The sequence below is a fragment of the Prinia subflava genome, chromosome 4, assembly GCF_021018805.1.
Source record: "Prinia subflava isolate CZ2003 ecotype Zambia chromosome 4, Cam_Psub_1.2, whole genome shotgun sequence".
Lineage (NCBI taxonomy): Eukaryota > Metazoa > Chordata > Aves > Passeriformes > Cisticolidae > Prinia > Prinia subflava.
The window spans coordinates 35,432,846-35,445,200 of record NC_086250.1 but is presented as its reverse complement, the minus strand read 5'-3'; the positions used below and the strand labels follow the sequence as shown (position 1 = coordinate 35,445,200).

At 37.4% G+C, this 12,355-nt stretch overlaps 1 protein-coding gene across 1 annotated transcript in view; it reads left to right on the top strand.

The window, feature by feature from the left end:
- Positions 1-12,355, top strand: part of NAV3 (neuron navigator 3) — a 267,877-nt gene that overhangs the window by 223,331 nt on the left and 32,191 nt on the right. Inside the window, exons 20-22 of the mRNA XM_063396422.1 lie at positions 924-976; positions 5,350-5,373; positions 7,651-7,728. Of these exons, the coding sequence (XP_063252492.1) occupies positions 924-976; positions 5,350-5,373; positions 7,651-7,728 (155 nt within the window). The remainder of the gene's footprint in view (positions 1-923; positions 977-5,349; positions 5,374-7,650; positions 7,729-12,355) is intronic.

The window sequence follows — 12,355 nt, the reverse complement described above, 5'->3', positions numbered from 1 at the left end:
GGCATTTAAACCAGAGACTGAAAAACAAACATGCTTTGGAGCCATTCCATTTCAGTGGTTGGTGTACCATGTTTCTATAAATACAAAACTAGATTTAAAGTCCATTTAGCTAATCCAAGTATTCTTGTCGTGTCTGTTTTTTGTATACAGGTAGCTATAAAAGCAAAATACTTTTTTATCAAACCCTGGCAAATTAAAAATATCAGAAAAATTCTTGTGAAATAAAAATAAAAAGAGGTAATTAAATAAATTTTCTTTGAAATTATCTGTGGTTATAGCCTTCCTCAGGAGAGTCATCAGAAGCAAAAAGGGGCACATTTTTTTATAGTTTTAGTCTTCATTTTCCATTTCCAGGTAGGCCAGGAACCCCATTTCTTAAAGTGCAGCCTTGCAACGTTCACTCAATGCTCTTGAGGCTGAGTCCACTGAGGATTAGGGGAAATATGGCCCTGCCTCTCACAGTTAGCTGTTCCCATGGACTGTAACTACACAGGTCAGCATTGCTGAGGAAAGCTTGGGAGCTCACCCCACAGCATGTCAACTGTTTTTCAGAGCGTAGTCTCTTACTAAAATCATTTGCTCAGCTTAGGACAGGTGTATAAACAGCTCGATTTCTGGTTTCTATGAAGAGTGTAATTATGAAGTGATTTCTTTTCAAAGCAACAAAAGTGATGCTTGGTTTGCTGATAATAATACAAAATGACATTGGCTCACTCACCTGCCAAAGCAGGAAAATGCTTTTTCTGTATAGGACAATCTTTCTAAATGCAGGGAAATCTATCAATAGCTATTCTATACTGATAGCTCATAATTGGTCTTTGTGGAAAATTGGTTCTCATTTTAAAATTTGTTTACTTATTGAGCTACATAGGGGAAATTTTATGCTTTCATCAATATTTCATGTTATTTTCCTTTTCTTAAAGTACATGGGTCCTCATTATCACTTGTCTCCAGTACATCCTCTCTCTACTCCACGGTGAGTACTGATATTTTACAAAAAAGTTCTGCCTGCCTCTGTTCTTGTTCATTGTTGGTCAAAATTTCAATACTCTGAGATCTCGAAGAATTAGAATTTTACTGCAATAAAATAGGAATGTTTATGTTCAGCTTTTTTTTCCTGCGTGCTATTTTAGAAAACATTATTTTCATCTTTTTATGTGAATTGCTTATAAATGTTTAAAATCACCCAGTATACATTTTGAAAGCTAAAAAAAAAAGGTGAATGTCTGAGTGTCTCTTTTATGGGGTCCTTATGCTATTGTAGTTGACTATTTTGAGTCATTTTGCTTACTTTCAGCTAGTGCACAACTTGGAAAATTATTTATCTCCTAGTGCTGTTTGAGGTAAACTTCTTGAAAACCACAAGATTGCCTTAGGGCAAGAGAGATGTAATTTGGAGTTTAAGTGTCTACTGATTTATCTTGCAAGTGACAGCATTTAGATGTTATTTACAAAGAGAAGAATAACTTTATAAAATGTTAATCTTCATTAGTTAGATTAATTAGATTGAGTAATATCTGTTTCTATCTCCAGAAGTTGTTCTGAGTTTGATTTTTTCCCTCTGGTTTATTGTGGGTTTTGGTTGTGGGTTTGTTGGGGTTTTTAATCGTATGGGGGTTTTTTTAACATATTTTGCATCATTTATTGCTTCGATTGTTCTTACAAGAAATCCTCCATAGGGGAGCAGCTGAACGTGTTTGGACATTCCCTTGCCTAGGAGTACCAAGCTCATGCAGTTTGATGCATTTGTAGCACGTGGTAGCTCTGTCTCAATGCTAAACTCATGTTAGCTTGAAAAGTATGTTGCATCCGTGCACTCTCCGAGTTCTGTTTAATCATCAAAGGTTCATACAAGGGGATATATAAAACATCAAGTACGCATGCCTTAGGTTTTTAGAGGCCTTAAACTGCAAAATGCAAGTCATTCCAGTGCAGACCAGTCCTGAATTATTAGGAAGTGAGAGAGGGGAGGTCGGGCTGAGGGATGTAGAATGTATACACAGGCTGGCTACACGTGAGGCATAGCTAACACTTAGAGTTAAGCTTCTCACTTATGTTTTGGTGGTTGAAAAAATCTTTTTTCAAGGAAGAGCTACTTCCCTGTCTATGAGACACTACAATCAGTTTGCTTGGGAAGGTGTGTCAAAAATTATAATTCAAGCTTTGATGTCAAATTTTTGAAGAATGTTATGAAACTGATAGATTAAAAAATCAAGTTATAAAGTGACACAGGATGCTTTCAGCACCCAGTGAGTAACTCTGAAATATCTTTGCTCTGATGTTGTGTAATATAGCAAGAATATAACCTGTTATCTTTCAGCGTGGTGTGTTGGAAATACTAACTAAACCCCATGATAGTAAAGAATGGTATTTTTCCTGCAAAATAAACTTTAAACTGTTTACCCAGATTCATACTATAAATATCTTCTGACTGGGATCTCACATTGCAGCTGAGCCCCACTCTTGAAGTAATGGATTATGTAGGCTAATGAAAGCTGCAGAAAAAGCTGAAAAGGACCAGAAAGAAATTAGTATGAAAAGATTACTAGGATTGACTTTTAGCAATGATTTTTGATACAATTTTTTTCTGATTGAGCCCTCTGTGAAAATAGTTTAAACTTTTCAGCAATTAATCAAAAATTATGCACAAGTGGAGTATAGAAACATGAAAAGTTTAACACTCAGAATCACATCAGCTGAGTGAAGAGAGCAATGGGATAGCTTCACGGGGTTATCTCAATTAAATGTATTTATCAGATTTCCCAAACATTGTCTTCAGCCTTAGTGCTAGTGTTTTCTGTGACCTGATCGCTGGAGAAATTCAGACAAAGTACTAAATGAAGATCAAGACTTTCATGTATAATTACTAGAAAATAGTTGAAAATCTTCAAGTTATTCTCTGAAGATTTTTCTATGAGAATTAGAATATGAGATTCAGAAGAGACATTTCATTTTTTTCTGACATTGAATAAGTCCAATGACGCAGAAGTTCTGCATCCACTACTTTTTGCTGTATATATTGGCTTTCTTCTTGACTTGCATTTGGGTTTTTCAGGACTTAACTTGCATAGAATGGAAATCTAGCTTGTAGAGATCTGCATGTATAGAGACATCCATTTTGTTTCACAGAAAAATATACCACGGCAGCAGGTGCAGTAGACTCATTCAGTTTTGGCAGTAAATACATTTAGCCCTGTGGGTAATTGAAAAAATTATGGTAGGATATCTCCTGTTTCAATCTCCTCGTGCTCAGTAGGTGAAACACTTAAATTTTCACATATTTAGTTAATTGCCAATTTCTCATGCTGGCTTTCAGCATTAGCTACACTTTGACTCCCTAGGCTTCATTGACTGTGCTAAGCCATGCTCAGAGGAGTTGTATAAGGACATGCCATTTGTACCCTAATATTCTAAGACTTCAAAAAAAGAAAAAGTAATCCTTGCAAGGACAGGATGCATGCATATGATGGAGAAGTAGAGTGAGAAAAAGAATTTTTTCCTTTTAGAGCCTATTGGAGCAATGGCTGAGTCTTGGGTTAAAATGGTGTGAGCATGAATTTAAGTAAAAACTGCTCAGATGTATTTGGTTGTCAGATTCTATTTTTCAAGCTGACAATATGTCCAAAATCCTGGTCTTTCTCATTAATTTACATCCTTAACTGTCCACAAAATCTGACTTGTGGGAGCCACCTCTCTGAACTCAGGGAGAGGTGACACCCCTTGTGCATTGAGGGAGTTGTCTGGTAGCAACATTTAGCAATGCCTTCATCAGCAGGTTTGGTGGTCCAAGGACAAGCACATGTCCCCACATGGCAGTTTTAGGAAAAGGTCACCAACCCTAATTTTTTGCTTTTGTTGCCACAGAAGAAATCATAAGAGAATATTGTCACCTCAGTCCCTTTGTGACTCTCCATGCCCTGCATATTTGATGCAACAATAATTGGAATAGAATATTTTTTTTTGTAGGCAGATCTCCTGCTTGCAAACATAGATCAGAAAGTTAGTGTGTTACAGTATGTGTGCCACATCAGTGTTGAAAAGAATATCTCATTACTAAATCATCCTCACATGGTGATGTGTCAGGTATTAGAGCAGTTTCAGCCCAAGGCACTTCTAAGTGTTGTGAAGGTAAATATCATAGCATCACAGTCTGTTTAGTAACTGCTAACAGATAAGCATGTATGGAGAGTGGCATTTTCCAGAGGTCTTCTCCCCTTACACAAAGCAAAAAATCCCATTTCTGTTAAAAATCATTAAAATCCTAACAGGCCAAAATTAATGCCTATTACAGGCTTAGAGTCAGCTATATCAGTGATACTGATTTGTACTAACAGAGAATAAGACAGTCCGATGCCAGAGAATTTTCTGAAGAACCCTTACCTTGGGGTTTTTTAGTGTTGCTAGTGTTATTTATAGATAATTCCTCTACCTACATTTTCCATTTACTGCTTACTTCTCTTCCAGATAATGTAGACTACTACTCTGAATGTGGGCCACTTCAGACCATGGGGTGGATTGATTTCCAGTACATTAACTGGTTCTTATTTTATGTTATGAAAGGGTTCCTTTCACATGGCATGCCATTCTTTTCCATTAGAATCCCACTGAAGCAAGATTTATCTGTCCACCAAATGTCTCCTGAATAGGACTAATTCAATGCTTAGAAACTGAATGACTTTCAAAGGTTTGCCTTACAGTGGTTTAGTTTCTTAGCTTGTTGAAAAATACTGCTGAGTAAAAAGCTTCAATATATATGACACAATACATTGTAATATGGAAAATACCAAAGTTTTAAAATAATATTAGCAAGTTTATTTGAAAATTTGAACATGCCTTGATAGTTCTTAATATTTTGGTCAGTACTCTGTATCGAAGAAATTACATTAAAATGCAAGTTCCCCTCACCTTCCCCAATGTATGTACAGGAATGCTGTCAACTTATTAGGGGTTACTTATTATCATATTAGGAACATTTCTTGGTATGCAGTAAGACAAATATAAATCCAGGAGCCCTAACAATCATTGCAGCATAAAAGTTTGTTGTGTCAGACTAAGATCCATGCAGTGAGAGCATAGTAAATTTTTGTTTGTGTCTTAGAAATGGTCCTGCTCTCCTTTCGTCCACCATTTCATTTTGTCAGTACGCTGGCAAGCTCTTTGGTGTTTCAGCTGGAGTCTTGCCAAGCAAGTTGAAAAAGTTCAATTTATTGTTTTTACTGGATCCTTTCCTTCAATGTAATGGATGCGTGAAGCTATTCATTTCACTTCAGTGTAGCTGCCTTTTATGCCCTATTACCGCAATTATGTTGCACACTGATTCTGAGCTGTTTCTTCTTTGTTTTCTTCCAGGCAGAAGAAAAGGCACATTCAGAGGTAAGAACTTTTCTTCGTTTTTATACTTCTGTGCTTTACATTGTTTATAGTTTATTGTTTACCCGCTTTGGCTTAACTGCGTAGTTGGTAGGGAAAATACACCCTGCATCACCTTTTAAATATTGGTGAGAAACCTGGTGAAGCTTTTGGTATAATACAAGGTGTTTTCTTAGCATTGTGCTGAAGAAAGCCTCCAGCATGTCATTCTGAAAAGATGAAAAGAATCAGTGAGAACTGGGTGTTGAGTGGAGGAGTTGAGTTAGGTCTGATTTCAGACTTAATACCACTCTGTGCAGGATCTAAGGGATTGTGCAATTCAAGGTAAGGTGCTGCCTTTCAGGAGGAAAAATACTTCAAATGATCGCTTTGAACTTCTCTCCCTCACATTTTGCATTATATTAAATTTCTGAAACTGACCACTTTGATGGACCGGTGCAATGCAGATTGATTTCAGATATAAATCAAATTTGACGTGGAAAATAGCTTCTTTCTCCTCTCAGTGTACAAGACTGGATGACAAGCCTGGGTCAGCAGCTGCATACAATTATAGCCTTTCTCAAAATGAAGTCCTGGTTGTATTAAAAGGGCACCGAAGACTAGCAGCAATAAAATACAGCACCAAGGGGTGCATTTCCACTTCACAGAAAGACATGCCTTCCAACTCCTACATTTATGCTGCTCCTTTTTTTACTATTCTAATCAAAGAAAACGTCAACAAAAAGATATTTTGAGGAAATTGAACAAATAAGCATATCCTTCCCTCCTTGCCACAGTATATTTCAATATAATTTCATCTAAACTCACATTTCTTAAAAGTTAAAACAAAGGAGCTAAAGAGGCATGCCATAGCTCAGTAGTGTAAATTACAATTCCTCATTTTATTGCTTTTTATATAGGGCTGTATATAGAGGTGAAACAACATTTCTTTCCTGTGTGTTTCTACATGATGTTTTCTCTGTATCTGGGTCTACTTGAGATGCTCTTACAAGAGAGCACTTGAGCATGTTTAACAGCACTTCATGAGGCCTACCTTTGTGAATTTGCAAGAACATGATGGAATTCCAGCTTAAGCTGGAATGTCAAATAATTGCTTTTAAAAACCAAAGAGAAAACTTGGAAAAATAAAAGGGTCAGTTCAGAACGAAGAACAGCTCAATAATATGTCCTTGTTGCACTGAGCTAGTGTAAATGAGCTATTTTTGTGTTATAGAAGTACAGGAGCATGTTCATGTTGCTTGTGCAGTATTCCTTGTTGGTTTTCATGGGAGTCATAGAACTAAAGTACTGCAATTGTCTTTACGAGTGACTGTAAATCTTCCCTTTCCTAGGCTAGAAATTTTACCCATTTTACTTCTCTAGTCTGGAATAATTTACGTCTGAATATGAAAGGCTCTTCAAAGTGAAACTCCATGCTGTGCTTGATTTCAATGCAATGCCAGGAAGTCCCTGTAAGATCTCAAATAGGGTTAAATGAGCTTAAAATGATGTGCAAGCTTCATGCTAGGTATCTACCCCAGCTGAAATGGAAACAGATATTTTTCTTAAGGATTCTGTTTCTCATTAAAGGATAAAGGAGTCTTGAGTTTATTTTAGTGTCAACAAGCACATTTAAAGCTATTTTTTAACTTGGCAAGCAAGTTTCTGAATACTGTATAAGGTTTAAAGAGGTTGCATGTTTGAATTTCAAGGACTGTAGGAAGCATGTGTTAGGAAAAAAGATATACTACTTTACCTCAATAATTTTAGACATCCTTAAAGAAAAAAATCTGCATCTGAGGTAGCCATCAAAGCCTTCCTCATGCCAGTCAGTGTGGGAGTGCATATCTCACATTATCTTATTCTAATGTAGACATTCAACATATGTTGTTGAATATGCCTACAGTCAGGCACAGTGAACCTCACCCAAGTGCATTCATGTTTTAAAACCTCAGACCACATCCAGGGCAGCTCTCCTTGATTGCGCTAAGCATGTGTTTGGAACTTATGGGATTTGGTGAAAACCAACCTCTGCAAACGGAGGAGAGTACATACAAAGTAATTAAGCATTTGCTCCTACTTCCTCCCTGAACTGGAATCCTGGCTCATATACCAGTTGAGTGCTAGAAAACAGTTGGAGCAACACTAAGAGACAACTTTTATTAGTTTGTATTTCTAGATAGTTCTGAGATTTAAATCTGAAGCTAAGACATGGTAAACCTATTGGTGATCTCTCACAAAAATAATCACAACAACAAAAAATATTAGTGAACTACTGACATCAGTCTGTTGTTTCTCTAGCAAATTCAGAAACTACGGAGAGAGTTGGTTGCATCACAGGAGAAAGTTGCTACCCTTACTTCTCAGCTTTCTGCAAATGTAAGTATTTTTGCTTGTGATGATAAGTAGTATCAACAATTACATTATCAATGCCTCTTACTCAACACGTATTCTTGGAGACTTCTACTATTTATTTATTTTTTGGATTTTTTTTTTCCAAGTTACTGACTTCATTAAATTTCTGTATTGCCCCAGTAGCAGTAATCTTATGGAAATGGAAAGTAGACAGTAAAAGTGGAGAGTTTCCCCACTTTGGATGTGACAGTCCTATCCTGTTCTGTTTCACCCTTTTCTTAGAATCAATTACAAAAAAAGGCCTAAAGTAAGGAGACACAACCAAAGAAAGGTATGATTTCTAATAGAATTCATTAGAGTTTCATTTCACAAAGACAAACCCTGCAAAATGCAGTCAGGTCTGAAGGGAGGCACAAGTGTACAAGTGTATATAGAATTTAAATGCTACAAAACCAGTGCTGATATATAACTAATTAAAACTGGGCTATTTCACAGAGAGCTCTCTGTGTGTTCCTTTCAATTGACATATATTGGTAATATGCGTTATGGAACATGTTAAGTGAAAATAACGTCAGATACAGAATGCAAGCTACAATCCTGTCTGGTTGCTGTGGTTTCAGGTGAAGTTACTGAACAATCTAGTATTGTGATTTTTAAATGCAGTTCAGACTATAATTATCATTACTACTATGAGGGAAATCTGAGATGCAGTTAGAAGAATATATCATTTTGCAGTTCAAGAAAGCAGTTTCCTGATATCTTGGGCAGCCCATACAGTGCCTTTCTTTGAAGTAGAGGTGTGCTGAATATTTAGACTTAGAAATACTGCTGATTTTAAAGAAATTATTTCATGTTGTGATAAAATAATCTCTAGCTCTGTGAAAGCTGCTTGTTCATGTGTAACTTCAGTACACGAAAATATGGAAGAGCTATGCTTAGCACTTTTTCCTCTGTTCAGATGGCTGCAGAGCACCTGTGGGTATTTGTAGCAGTGTAGGTTGCCAGACTCCTCTGAGTTCTGAGAATGAACTAGTGAATCAGACAATGTGGGACATTGCAATGTTTGTAAATTCAAAATCTGGATTTCGAACTGGGTTATTAGTTTGAGAATGTATAGCTAGAATAGATACCATATTTATATTGGGTTTGAGGTTCCTTTATTCACATGTTTTAGACACTGACCTTTCTCTTTACCAGTCTGGGCAGTTTTTCATTCACCTATCCTGAGAGCAACAAACTAAAACCCACACTGAGAGGTCTGAAGAGCTAAATTAGCATGCTTTTGGTTGGTGTGTTTGCTAGTCTATTGTTCTCTGCAGGGCACTTTTTTTTCCACCACAAATGCAGAGATGCAGCAGCTCTGCATGGAAATGGGGAGCACAGGGAGGTGATCCCTGGCTGGGCTTGTGACACAGCACAATCACAGACACACTTACATGCCCTCTGAGTGCCCTGGTGTTATCCAGAGGAGATTATCCAGCAGGCCCCTGATTTAGTGAAAGATGTATCTCTCCACAGTCAGAAGTTGGTCTAGATGATCGTTCAAGGTCCCTCCCAATCCAAACCTTTTCATGATTCTAAATAGAGGTGAGATATCAATAAAACTAAATTGTTTGCCTTTGGTGGGCTTGTGCTCAGTGCCTGTTCCAGGTGATAACTCAGGCCCCTGGTACCACTCTTCTCTTTATTCTGCAGGCAGAAAAACAGTTTTCCCTTCTCTCCTTCCACTGGCTCAGAACAGAAAACACTAACATATTCTTTCTAACTGCTGTGTGGAAAGGGAGAGTTGAAGGATTTCTCAGTCTCCATCACTTTTCAGTCAACCCATATGCTGTGGTCTATAATACAGCAACAAGTGCAATAAGGTGAGGATGTCAGAGCATTCTCTGCAGCTGAGGAAATGAAGCCATTATTTTGTTTGTTTGGACAAAATGTGTCAAATCTGTCGTGAGTCTTATTTGGAAGTCCTTCACTATACCTCTGGCTAATATGTCTTTCTATTGAATAAACACCATACAGGATGGTTTCTAATAACATTACTTATTCTAGGCAAATTGTCAAAGGCAGTTCCCAGTTATAATCACATTTGATCCATAATTTGAAGAAACTGAGTAAACTTCAAAATGGGTATTTTGGCTTGGTTTTCACTCAAACTAAATCAGCTGCATGGGTAAGAAATAAATGTGGGTTGATCTGTATAAATCAGATTGGATTGTAGGGAACCTATATACTGCCTCTGGGCTTCTGAGCAGCTAGCAAGAATGCTTTTCTACTGATCTAACTGTAAGGGTAACATGTTCAATAGGATAGCTAAAAAATATATGCATACCCTGAAGAATATATTGCCTGTCCAGAAGTACCACATCTGGTTAATTTAATCATGTTCATTTGTCTGTTACACACCTCCTAATCCATCTCCCTGGAGATATTCTTTAAACCTATAAGCAACCCTAAGGCTGATCCATTCTGCACATGCATTTTTTTAAATGATACAAGAGAAATCTTTCCTCTTGCCAAATCCCCAACATGTAGAAATTCCTTAAAAATTAAATTTTTCAGGAGCATGAAACTCAGAGGCTTCAAAATCTCCAGGCATGAGCAAAATTATATTCACAATGAATACCATCTTAAAAGAAAAGTAGATATTACTGGATATTGGGAGTAAATATTTTTGGCAGGATGTTCTCATGAGATACATACTTTACAGAACCAAAAAATTGAAAAGTATTTCACAATAAACTTGGTTTGGAGTTCATTCTCTGTTGATTCTGGTACTTGTAAAGTATTAAAACAATATTTCCACATGAATCGAAACAATCAAAAGAGACTGATTAAATGTTTCATTCCTTCTGTCAGTCCTTAAAGCTGCCAGTCCTTAAACTTTATGAGAAGAAATTCTACAAAGTATCTCTTAAACATCAGAAATAAAATACAGCTTGAAAGCAGAGAGTATATTCCACTATTTAATTGTGACAGAAACACTGAAATTTAGTCTACTTACAGAACTGATGTTTAAACACCAGTGATTAAGTACTTTTCATTAAAATTCTGAGTTATTAACAAACAATTGATTTAACGTGGCAAACTTATGGAAAACCTAGATGGCTTTCTAAATTTCATGAACTTCTACTGCCTTAGCAATGCGTTCTTGCATGTATTCATTTATCATTTGCTTTGTAGTCTAAGAGACATATTTCACCAGTCACTGCCTTTTAAAGGAGAAATAGTCCTAAACACAAAATCTGGAATTTATTCTCAGAGAAGAAAATAAATCTCTACATGGATAATACTACTGTGACCCTCATTTTGAGTCAGTTTTGCTCATCAGTAGGGCTAAAACTTGAACCAACATTAAGGTTAATTCAGAAGAGTTTGATCACTACCTCTCTTCTCTTTCAATACATCCATCTCGGTATGAACAGAGTATCTTTTGTGGTGTGCATTCGCTAACCAGAAAAATGCCCTGTCCTTTCTGATGCTTTTGCTACAAATGCATTCATCTTAGCGTTAGTCCTTAGTGTTAGTCCTAAGCTCCTCCTAATTTCCATACCTTCACTGTCTGAAAACAAGCAGCACTTTTTGGCTCACTGTGGTCTGGAGCAGGAAACTCTTAATAGCCATAAGTCTTGTTCCCTCATAGTTCATCTCAATGTGAATTTGTTGTTAGCATTTCCCTTTGTAGAACTGAGAAAAAGTTGTATGGGAGTGAAAAAAGAGTATTTTATTCAGCTCATTTCAACACTATTTGTGCCTTTCTTTGCTTCTCCACAGAAGACTGTTGGTGACATTAGTACATAAGTCATTAAAAGACTGGCAGGTTGAAATTTGACCTATTTAATCAAGCCTTTGCTTGATACATTATTTTATACCAAAATCTGTCAGTTGGAAGTTACTGAAAAGTTAGAGAAAACTCTGCTAAAATTTTTCTTATTTGGTTTCATTCATTGTTCAGGTTTTGTTGGCTGGACTCAAATGGTATGCTTGACTTCAGCAGTTTACTTCATTTGATTAACCCCAAAGTGCCAGTGTTTTGCCTGCATATGATTAAATTCAAGCTGGGTCCAGCTGTCGTTTGGATGATTAATTTACAGATTTTCTCTGAGATTCTTGCTTTACCCCTGGCATCTGTCTCCGTGTGACTGAAGGGTAAATCTCAATACTAATTCGGAAAGGGCCTGTTTCCAGCGCAGAAAATGTCCAACCAGCAGACTCTGTATGTGACTGACAAGGGCTCAAATTCCAGTGAGCAGCCTGACCCAGCCTGTTCAGAGGGCCTTTGATCAGTGCTCTGTGCTGTATAAAGCTGAAGGGTGCATGCCTGCTCACTGTAGTAGAGCCAGGATGCCAGTAGAAGGCAGAGGGGATTTGGTGGCTAATGCTCTTGTTTGGCCAGCTCTGAACCGCTACCCTACAGCCACGCAGCAAGAGGCCAGCAGGCAGCAAACAGGAGAGGCCACCAGATGTACAGCTGCTGCCTGCCATCAGCCTGGCCTCTTCTGGCCTTTCACACCTCCTGTCCTTCAGCCGTGTCAGGTGGGAGGAACTTTATTTATTTACCTTTGCTTTGTAAATCTGAATGCCACAGGTCAAATCCCAAAGTGTGTTGGAAGGCAGGTGTTTCGTACATGAATGTCACCTTCAGGCTGTAAAC